This window comes from Anabrus simplex, chromosome 1 (assembly GCF_040414725.1).
Source record: "Anabrus simplex isolate iqAnaSimp1 chromosome 1, ASM4041472v1, whole genome shotgun sequence".
In the NCBI taxonomy this organism is placed as follows: domain Eukaryota; kingdom Metazoa; phylum Arthropoda; class Insecta; order Orthoptera; family Tettigoniidae; genus Anabrus; species Anabrus simplex.
Genome location: NC_090265.1, coordinates 527,568,642 through 527,580,760, shown reverse-complemented (window position 1 = coordinate 527,580,760; position 12,119 = coordinate 527,568,642). Strand labels below are relative to the sequence as shown.

The 12,119-nt window shown below is 37.8% G+C and overlaps 1 protein-coding gene across 1 annotated transcript in view; it reads right to left on the bottom strand.

Moving 5' to 3' along the window:
* The window catches only part of LOC136869059 (uncharacterized), a 255,307-nt gene that overhangs the window by 182,790 nt on the left and 60,398 nt on the right, over nucleotides 1-12,119 (bottom strand). Inside the window, exon 3 of the mRNA XM_067144821.2 lies at nucleotides 11,887-11,996. Coding sequence (XP_067000922.2) covers nucleotides 11,887-11,996 — 110 coding nt within the window. The remainder of the gene's footprint in view (nucleotides 1-11,886; nucleotides 11,997-12,119) is intronic.

The window sequence follows — 12,119 nt, the reverse complement described above, 5'->3', positions numbered from 1 at the left end:
TTCACTTTCTCTACCCTAGGCCTAGAGATTAGTTCACTACAGATCAGATAATCAATCAATCAATCAATCAATCAATCAATCAATCAATACTGATCTGCATTTAGGGCAGTCGCCCAGGTGGCAGATTCCTTATCTGTTGCTTTCCTAGCCTTTTCCGAAATGATTTCAAAGAAATAGGAAATTTATTGAACATCTCCCTTGGTAAGTTATTCCAATCCCTAACTCCCCTTCCTATAAACGAATATTTGCCCCAGTTTGTCCTCTTGAATTCCAACTTTATCTTCATATTGTGATCTTTCCTACTTTTATAAACGCCATTCAAACTTATTCGTCTACTAATGTCATTCCACGCCATCTCTCCGCTGACAGCTCGGAACATACCACTTACAAGTAACAACTCTCATTATTGTTCCGTATTGAAGAAGACGTTAGGCATAGATATCAAGGATAATTTAATAAAAAACCACCTATTCAATACTTTCCACGTTTAATGTGGTTATTATCTACATGATTTTATGTAGACTTATTTGGTCAGGTACATGTTTCACCCATTATTTTGGGCATCTTCAGCCTGTAAACAACCTTTAGGTCAAGGTTTGGGACCTTTTTAACCAATATAAACATACCAATATATACACTATATACAACATATACATTATATACAATATATACAAACATAAGTCAATACAGTAAAGTTTTTTGGTCCTAATCTATCTAATATGGAAAATGTCCAAAACTAAAATGGATCTTCTTTTCGGTGAAGAGGATTGCATATCGGGGTTTATGTGACCCCTATATGTATGTGTTTATATGTTCAACCATTTACTAATTATCTTATATACACAAACTATATTTTGATGTGTAAGTGCCCGCCAGTATGTAATGTCCTGTACAATTCCTATGTATGAGCCTGCAGGCTCGTTGGAATTAATTGAAATAAATGAATGAATGAAATATTAAGTTCTTGACGTATCGTGTCTGGTGACAGGATGTGTCGTCAACAATAAGTGGAGATTTGAACTGATTGTAGGTTGGTCAAGATTGAAAATATAAATTTAAATTAATTGTGTTTTAACTTGGCAGTTCTATTCTGGTTAACTTAAAATGTTCAAAACTAAAAATAAAATGAAACGGATCTTCTTTTTTCTTGAGAAGGGGTGATATTAAAACTGGAGCTTGTTTGACCCACGATTTTCATTTTCATGTTCTTGACGTAACTAATATTTAAATGTGTTGTCGTGCACAAGTGGAGATTCAAAAGCCGATTGTTGTAGGTAGACTGGTCAAAAACGTTGTGAATGAAACTGTTAGCGTCTTGACTTTGGGTCTCATGTAACGTCAAGGAATTGACAAGAGTACAATATTTAGCTGTTTCATAGTTTTAGGCTGCTGCTTAATTGGGAAGAAACATCCTAGACACTTGATACAGTCTTGTGTGAAAATTGTTCCCGTTGATGTGTTGCTTGGTCTTTGGGAGGGATCTTAAGAATATTTGTTCAGTTAATACTAGATGGATCTGTCTGTTCCGGCAGCGCCTGTCTTATCACCATTTCTACTCCTGGTGTTGTACTGGTTGTACTGTTGTACTGTTGTACTGGTCTGTACAACACCAGGAGTAGAAATGGTGACAAGACAGGCGCTGCCGGAACAGACAGATCCATCTAGTATTAACTGAACAAATATTCTTAAGATCCCTCCCAAAGACCAAGCAACACATCAACGGGAACAATTTTCACACAAGACTGTATCAAGTGTCTAGGATGTTTCTTCCCAATTAAGCAGCAGCCTAAAACTATGAAACAGCTAAATATTGTACTCTTGTCAATTCCTTGACGTTACATGAGACCCAAAGTCAAGACGCTAACAGTTTCATTCACAACGTTCTTGACCAGTCTACCTACAACAATCGGCTTTTGAATCTCCACTTGTGCACGACAACACATTTAAATATTAGTTACGTCAAGAACATGAAAATGAAAATCGTGGGTCAAACAAGCTCCAGTTTTAATATCACCCCTTCTCAAGAAAAAAGAAGATCCGTTTCATTTTATTTTTAGTTTTGAACATTTTAAGTTAACCAGAATAGAACTGCCAAGTTAAAACACAATTAATTTAAATTTATATTTTCAATCTTGACCAACCTACAATCAGTTCAAATCTCCACTTATTGTTGACGACACATCCTGTCACCAGACACGATACGTCAAGAACTTAATATTTCATTCATTCATTTATTTCAATTAATTCCAACGAGCCTGCAGGCTCATACATAGGAATTGTACAGGACATTACATACTGGCGGGCACTTACACATCAAAATATAGTTTGTGTATATAAGATAATTAGTAAATGGTTGAACATATAAACACATACATATAGGGGTCACATAAACCCCGATATGCAATCCTCTTCACCGAAAAGAAGATCCATTTTAGTTTTGGACATTTTCCATATTAGATAGATTAGGACCAAAAAACTTTACTGTATTGACTTATGTTTGTATATATTGTATATGTTGTATATAGTGTATATATTGGTATGTTTATATTGGTTAAAAAGGTCCCAAACCTTGACCTAAAGGTTGTTTACAGGCTGAAGATGCCCAAAATAATGGGTGAAACATGTACCTGACCAAATAAGTCTACATAAAATCATGCAGATAATAACCACATTAAACGTGGAAAGTATTGAATAGGTGGTTTTTTATTAAATTATCCTTGATATCTATGCCTAACATACCACTTAGTCGAGCAGCTCTTCTTCTTTCTCTCAATTCTTCCCAACCCAAACATTGCAAAATTTTTGTAACGCTACTCTCTTGTCGGAAATCACTCAGAACAAATCGAGCTGCTTTTCTTTGGATTTACTCCAGTTCTTGAATCAGGTAATCCTGGTGAGGGTCCCATACACTGGAACCATACTCTAGTTGGGGTCTTACCAGAGACTTATATGCCCTCTCCTTTACATCCTTACTACAACCCCTAAACACCCTCATAACCATGTGCAGAGATCGGTACCCTTTATTTACAATCCCATTTATGTGATTACCCCAATGAAGATCTTTCCTTATATTAACACCTAGATACTTACAATGATCCCCAAAAGGAACTTTCACCCCATCAACGCAGTAATTAAAACTAAGAGGACTTTTCCTATTTGTGAAACTCACAACCTGACTTTTAACCCCGTTTATCAACATACCATTGCCTGCTGTCCATTTCACAACATTTTCGAGGTCACGTTGCAGTTGCTCGCAATCTTGTAAATTATTTATCACTCTATAGAGAATAACATCATCCGCAAAAAGCCTTACCTCCGATTCCACTCCTTTACTCATATCATTTATATATATGAGAAAACAAAAAAGGTCCAATAACACTGCCCTGAGGAACTCCGCTCTCAACTATTACAGGGTCAGACAAAACTTCACCTGCTCTAACTCCTTGAGATCTATTTTCTAGAAATATAGCAACCCATTCAGTCACTCTTTTGTCTAGTCCAATCGCACTCATTTTTGCCAGCAGTCTCCCATGATCCACCCTATCAAATGCTTTAGACAGGTCAATCGCGATACAGTCCATTTGACCTCCTGAATCCAAGATATCTGCTATATCTTGCTGGAATCCTACAAGTTGAGCTTCAGTGGAATAACCTTTCCTAATACCGAATTGCCTTCTATCGAACCAGTTATTAATTTCACAAACATGTCTAATATAATCAGAAAGAATGCCTTCCCAAAGCTTACATAAAATGCATGTCAAACTTACTGGCCTGTAATTTTCAGCTTTATGTCTATCATCCTTTCCTTTATACACAGGGGCTACTATAGCAACTCTCCATTCATCTGGTATAGCTCCTCTGACCAAACAATAATCAAATAAGTACTTCAGATATGGTAGTACATCCCAACCCATTGTCTTTAGTATATCCCCAGAAATCTGATCAATTCCAGCCGATTTTCTAGTTTTCAACTTTTGTATCTTATTGTAAATGTCATTGTTATCATATGTAAATTTTATTACTTCTTTGGCCTTAGTCTCCTCCTCTATCTCGACATTATCCTTGAAACCAACAATCTTTACATACTGCTGACTGAATACTTCTGCCTTTTGAAGATCTTCACATACACACTCCCCTTGTTCATTAATTATTCCTGGAATGTCCTTCTTGGAACCTGTTTCTGCCTTAAAATACCTATACATACCTTCCATTTTTCACTAAAATTTGTATGACTGAGAATTATGCTTGCCATCATGTTATTCTTAGCTGCCTTCTTTCCTAGACACAATTTTCTAGTAAGTTCCTTCAATTTCTCCTTACTTCCACAGCCATTTCTAAATCTATTTCTTTCCAGTCTGCACCTCCTTCTTAGTCTCTTTATTTATCTATTGTAATAAGGTGGGTCTTTACCATTCCTTACCACCCTTAAAGGTACAAACCTGTTTTCACATTCCTCAACAATTTCTTTAAACCCATCCCAGAGTCTGTTTACATTTTTATTTACCGTTTTCCACCGATCATAGTTACTTTTTAGAAACTGCCTCATGCCTACTTTATCAGCCATATGGTACTGCCTAACAGTACTACTTTTAAGACCTTCCTCTCTATCACATTTATTTTTAACTACCACAAAAACAGCTTCATGATCACTAATACCATCTATTACTTCAGTTTCCCTATAGAGCTCATCTGGTTTTATCAGCACCACATCCAGGATATTTTTCCCTCTGGTTGGTTCCATCACTTTCTGAATCAGCTGTCCTTCCCATATTAACTTATTTGCCATTTGTTGGTCATGCTTCCTGTCGTTCGCATTTCCTTCCCAATTTACATCTGGCAAATTCAGATCTCCCGCTACAATCACACTTCTTTCCATGTCGTTTCCCACATAGCTGACTATCCTATCAAATAATTCCGAATCCGCGTCAGTGCTATCCTTTCCCGATCTGTACACTCCAAATATATCAAGTTGCCTATTATCTTTAGAAATGAGCCTTACACCTAGAATTTCATGTGTCTCATCTTTAACTTTTTCGTAGCTTACAAATTCTTCTTTCACCAGAATGAACACTCCCCCTCCCACCATTCCTATCCTATCTCTACGATACACACTCCAGTGCCGTGAGAAAATTTCTGCATCCATTATATCATTTTTCAGCCATGATTCAACTCCTATTACAATATCTGGTAAATATATATCTATTAAATTACTTAATTCTATTCCTTTCTTTACAATACTTCTACAGTTCAACACCAACAATTTTATGTCATCCCTACTTGATTTCCAGTTCCCTGTTCCCTTATCACCGCTCCCTAGGCCATCCCGTTTCCCTGAATGTACCTCCCTATTACCCTTCCAAACAAATTTCCTAACTTATATGTACCACTGCGGTTTAAATGAAGGCCATCTGAGCGCAGATCCCTATCTCCTACCCACCCATTAGGATCTAGAAATTTCACTCCCAGTTTCCCACATACCCACTCCATAGTCTCATTTAAATCCCCAATCACCCTCCAGTCAGTATCCCTCCTACACAGTATTCCACTAATAACAATCTCCGCTTTCTTAAACTTCACCCGTGCTGCATTTACCAGATCCCACACATCTCCAACTAGGTTGGTACTTATATCAGCTTGCCTTACATTGTTGGTACCAACGTGAAACACTACCACCTTCTCCTTCCCCTCCTCCCTCTCTTCTACTTTCCTCAACATCTGCCTCAACCTAATTCCTGGATAACATTCTACCCTGGTTCCTTTTCCTCCACACACTTTCCCCACGTGTCTAACGATGGAATCCCCCATGACCAGAGCCTCAACCCTCCCCACCTCATCTGATCCCCTCCTCTCCTGGTCAGCCCTATCTTCTCTCACTGCTGCAGAAGCTACTTCCTCCTCCCTTTTCTCCTTCCCATGACCCTGTTCCACCTGTCTTTTCCTATCCTCTACTCTACATTTCCCTTTCCTACCTTTTCCCTTCCTCCTACTTCCACGCATCTCAGCAACAGTTCCCTGTCCCTCATCTTCCCTCTGTTGTTCTACTTGGAGTGACTCGTACCGATTTCGCACAGATACCTGTCCTGAATTCTGATCCTGAATAGAGCCCTTAGCCTGCAATCTCCTTCCCCTTAGAACATTAGACCACCTGTCTTCTACAACTCCTCCCTTTTCTTCCCCTCCCTCTTGTACACCTACTGTAACCTGTACATTGTTTGAGGGAGTCCTATCTTCCTTCTGTGAGAATCCTAATTATCTCCCTCAAACTTTCCAACTCCTCCCTCATACCCCTCAATGCCTCACCACACCCACAATAAGTACACTCGCGCTCCTTAGCCATTCTTTACGGGGGGAAAAAATTAAATTAAAAAATAAAATAACTTATTTGCAAAAAATAAATGAACGAAGGGATATATTGTCTGGGATAGTACACAACAATAAGGTAATTAATATACGACTACACTACAATACTACTTAGTCGTGCTCTATTTTTTTATATTCTACAACCCCTAATAGGATAAAAACTGCTGTTAATTACTGAATATCGAAAGTAATACACAAGAACTACACAATTCCAAACTGCAATTAAGCCTATCCTAATTACAACAACAGTATTTTAGTAAGAGTTTTTCTACGGATACCTCTACTACACCAGTACTACACAAATATTTTACAATAATAAAATAAGCACACTCAATTCTAATAGGATATTACTCGTATACTACCGTACAGTACACTACAGTAATTTTTAAACTACTTTCAGACGTATCCTAATTACGATACCGGTACCGTACCGTATGTCACTACTAAACACAACAGAAATGAAATTTGCAAGAACTACTGTACTCAAAGATTACCAACGAAGCTAAATGCTTAGACAAATTATTATTAGTATTACGGTCTAACAGATACACACGAAAGATAACACACAAATATAGCAGGCAAGATACAGCACTATCTAAATGTACTGTATCTATACTACAATGTATCTACACTACACTATACTGCGTTTGTTTAAATGCTTAAGTATCAAAAGGTTTGCCGTACACGAAGAAAAACACGAATATAACTGGCAAGATACTATCTAATATATTATACCTTATCTTCACTACAATTCTACTGAAATGTGGTTATGTGATTATTACAGCTGGTGGATTACCGGTACTATTATTTTCCCTACTCTACGGGACGGAGAAAAAAAAGTGTCCTTAATTAGGCCTGCTGAAAAATACGAGGTTGTCTACAATAATTTCTCAAATATTTCTATCAAAACCACTACTACTACTACTACTACTCCTCCAGGGACTTGAACTGCAATTACTGGGATATATGAACTTTATTATTATTAGCTAACCCCTCATAAATACTGAAAGATCGAGGGAGCGAAATATAAATTACGGATACTAACTACCTACTCAGAAGTACAAATGAATGGAATACAAGGTCAGCTGATTTTTATTTATATTTACTTGACTACACTACACCCTTTGTTCACGACTGTAGCCAACAATGCAATATTTGAATATGAGGAGCGACAATAATCAATAACAATACGACTGTTAACTATTACCGTGTAATCTCTTTAACTTCTTTTTAAATGGAAGTTTACAGGTGTATCGTGTTTTTTAATGTAGTAAATTATTACCTTCGTGATAGTTTGAACGGATATCTATACGAAATACCGGAGAAGTTGCTGCAGAAGTTACGGTACTATTCCTGTGGTCTGTATCATCAAAAAATCCGCGAAAAACTCGTACATTCCTAACAGATTTCCTGAATTCAAAGTCTGTTAAGATATAGTCTATTATGGATCTGGTACCCCTAGCCTCCCATGTGTAGCGGTGAATAATCTTATGCTTGAAGAATGTATTCGCAGCAGCTAAACCCATACTAGCACAGAAGTCCAGCAAACGCTTCCCATTCCCATTAGCTTCTATATCTTCCCCACATTTACCAATCACCCTTTCGTATCCTTCAGTTCTATTCCCAATTCTCGCATTGAAATCGCCCATTAGCACTAGTCTATCCTTGCTGTTGACCCTGACCACGATGTCACTCAATGCTTCATAAAACTTGTCAACTTCATCCTCATCTGCACCCTCACATGGTGAATACACGGACACAATTCTTGTCCTAATTCCTCCCACTGACAAATCTACCCACATCATTCGTTCATTTACGTGCCTAACAGAAACTATGTTGCGTGCAGTGGTATTCCTGATAAAGAGCCCTACCCCAGACTCTGCCCTTCCCTTTCTAACACCCGTCAAGTACACTTTATAATCTCCTATCTCTTCCTCATTATCCAGATGCATCCTCTTTGCTGACTCAGCCAGTTCTACCTTCTTTCTTCCATAAGCCCCATTAATATTGATAGCTCCCCATCGAATTCCATTTCGTTCGCCAAGTTGTTTCCAAGGAGTCCCTCGCCTGTCAAATGGGAGTGGGACTCCATTACTCCCATAGGTCCGAGGCTTGCTTAAAGTGTTCTGAGCTCGGTAAATTCATGAAGCAGGATGCTGCCCTACTTGCACATAGTCCAAGTGAGGATCTCTCCTCTAACGGGTTATGGACCACCGGTGAATTGTATAGTCCTAGCCGCCTGAGTACAAGGAGGGCCACGACTCAGAATATGTCCGAGATGCCCACTCCCATTCCATAGCAACTGGTATCCCGACTCTCAGGACCACTTACTTGCTTGTTGTTTTAAGGGGCCTAACATCGAAGGTCATCGGCCCGGACCACTTACTAGGCCACTCAGCCGTTGCCTATGGTTCACGAACTAGGACGTGACTACAGTAACCCACAAACATGAATACCTGTCTCAAGTAATTAAATGCTAAGTAATTAAGATTTCAACTCAGTTGTTCCCTAAAGAGACACAATCATACTCCCCATGCAACTAAATCAGTTAAATATAATGTAACTTAAAAGCTTTTCAGTCTGTCGAACACACTAGTTCCAAACATACTATATATCACTATAAAATACCTGTAAAAAGAAATACACACTATTAAACAAATGTTTCGTTCTACAAGAACATCCTCAGTTTCTACCAAATCACTCTGAATCATGTACATATATGTACAATATTGCTTACATTGCATAAAACAGTCAATGATTATGAATTGGTGACGTGAACAAATACTGAATGCATTAGTACTCTATTGTCACCTTAGCAAATTATGGATATTTTTCCTGTATTTTTTTTTATTAACTGCTGTTGTCCGTTGCTTTCAGCAACTGTGTATGAACTGACACCATTTCTTTATCTCCAGTTTTGGTCTTGGTAGCAAAGTAGGGGGAAGAGGAGAAATTTTGTAGGCAATAACTCTGCTTCGTAGAAAGGGGAGGGGAAGTAGGTGGGGAGATGGGAATGTGTGCACACTGATTCTGTACAGTGGAAAGGGGAGGGTGGTGCTACTTCTTCATCTTATAATGAATTTTTGTCTGTAAGAGAGTAAATGTAAGCTAATGATTTTGATGATATAAAAGTAAAAAAATTAAGTATTTTGTAAAACGTTTTGCTGCAACATCTCAACTGGCGAAGATGTTATGTTAATTCAGAGAACTGACTATATATAAGGATATCCTAAACTGCATTCCAGACGTTTAAGTCAGAGCAGCCTCCTGTGGGATTCATTAAGCACTAATGCAAAAGTGTAAATGTTCTCTAGGCAGTAACTTTGTCCCGAACATAAGTGAGGGGAAGTGGAACAGGGTTGGGGTAAATGTTGTGGGCATTAACTCTGTTCATTTCAGAGGGGAGTGGAAGTGTTGTTTCTTCATCTTATAATGTATTTGGCAATAAATGTAAGTTAATGACTTTTATGAAATAAAGTTTGGAATTGAATTAAATGTAACTTCTACGACCTTATTTTTAGTGATAAATAATAACCTAAAAAAAAGTCTTGAGTGGCAAAAACGCTGAGCAAATTCAAAGAATTTACTACAGATAAGAATATCCTAACCCACATTACCAGGCATTTAAGTCAGAGTAGCCTCCTGCGGGATTCATTAAGCACTAAAGCAAAAATATATGGTCAGAAAATGAATTTAATAGGGCAAAAAAGGTGAATTTTTTAAATGTGTGTGGTCACTAAGGTTGGTTTGATTGGCTTTTCTTGCAATGTAAATTTCAATAGCCCCTTTACTTCTATTTTCAATGTGTAAGGATTTTAGATCTGTGCTGATATCTGTGAAATGGTGTGAGTTGTCACACATGCACTCCGAAGAATAAATGCCAGTTGAATCTAACTGCATCTTTTTTTTTCTTTGTACATGGTGTGTAAAATACGTTCTGTTTGGCCTATATATATGTGATGCAGTATGGTTCTTGACATTTGAGTTCATGAACTCCTGACTTAGAGAAGTTGTCTTTTTTTGTTTAGGTTGCATTTTCTTATCTTTGCAGTGTGTTGTTTATTCTAAAGACTAATTTTAGACCGTTGTTCAAAATGTGAGCTATCATGCTTGTTTACGTAGTTCAGGACAATGTATTTTTTCTCTTTCATGTGTGTTTTTTCCAGTGATTTTCCTTTGTTTAATTAATAGTGTATCTACTAAGACGGGAGGGTGGTTGTTTTCTTTCGTGATTCGCCTTACTGTTTGTACTTCTTCATTGAAATATATTGTGTTCATTGGTATGGAAATTGCTCAACTCTGTCTCACCCTCAGCTCAGCCACCAAACCCCAACACACCGAGTCTCACACTGACTCCACCACTGACTCTGAGTCCAATACCAACTCTGACTGACCGTCTGTCTGTCCGTGGCTAGCCTCCCTTTTTATAGCTCAGGTGATGTGAACCAGAATCTTCGCGAGGTGGCTAGAGGCAAGACATTCTTGTTTAATCTCCAAGAAACTCATAGGTAAGCCAGCCAACAAGAACAATACACAGAAATGCCAGCCATGCCCTCAGGCCGGCTGGGAGCTTCCCGGTCCAAAAGCGGACTACGATAGGGCTGGCACATAACTTTATTAAAGTGGTTTTTTTTTTTTTTTTTTTTTTCCGGAAAGATAGCTGCTCCTTTACCTTCTAGAAACAATACCCTGCACTATTTGTTGTTTATGTGTTGCACATTGATCTAGAAATCAGATCTCAGTGAAGTCTACAAGCCAAGTACTATGTATGCTTCTATTTCATGGCCAGTACTGTACAGGTTTACTCTGATTGATGGGTCTCTAATGTGGTGGATTCTTTGATGTTAGCTAGCAACCAATTTTTTTTGCAGTTGAGTGTACACAGACAGCAACAAAATGAGATGAGAGTAGAGCTAATGCAACAGAGATTAAATTTCTTAGAGGTATTGTATGGAAGACACAAAAAAATATAATCAGAAATGAAGAGATTAGATAGGGCTGGAGTTTCAAAACTACCACAATAGAAACAAGCATGCTGAAATGGTATGGACTCACGTCATGAATGGGAAAAACTCCAGTTCCAAAGAAAGAATTTACAGAGAAACCAACAGGAAAGAAACCACAAGGAAGGCCTCAAAACAGGTGGATGGCTACGGTGGAGAGTACAGAGAAGAGAGGAGGAAGCAGGAAAGGAGTGTGGAGAGTCAGGTAATGATAGAAGTCCTTGATTCATAACCTGACACAGGAGAAAACTAGAAACAAGAACTGAAGAAGAAGAAGACCAACAATAATAATTTTAAACAAAAGAACAGGAATACTTGAAATGTACAAAATACAATGTCATTTTCATTTGAAATATAAAATAATCTAACACTAAGGAAATCACCTGATGCCTATACATATCCTTAGACAACAAAAACATGTGCAAGTCATTGAATTACAGACTGAATTCAATTAGCTGAAGAACCAACACACTTAAAAATTAATAACAATGATGGACCATTTTCTTATACCTAAAGAACTTACAGAACAATGGAAATGACTTCAGCAACGCCCTAGGTTGAAAATTAGCCTCTGTCAATCTGAGATGGTGGTTTCCAGCAACCTCAGCTGCTTTATATACTCGTACTGGACCACTGGAAGAAAGTACATCATTCAAGATATTACATGATACTAATCAGCTACATAAAGAAGGAAAGAAAATAAACATCTTACACAAGAAAAGGAAAGAAAAGAGAGCAAGATATCAATCTGTAAAA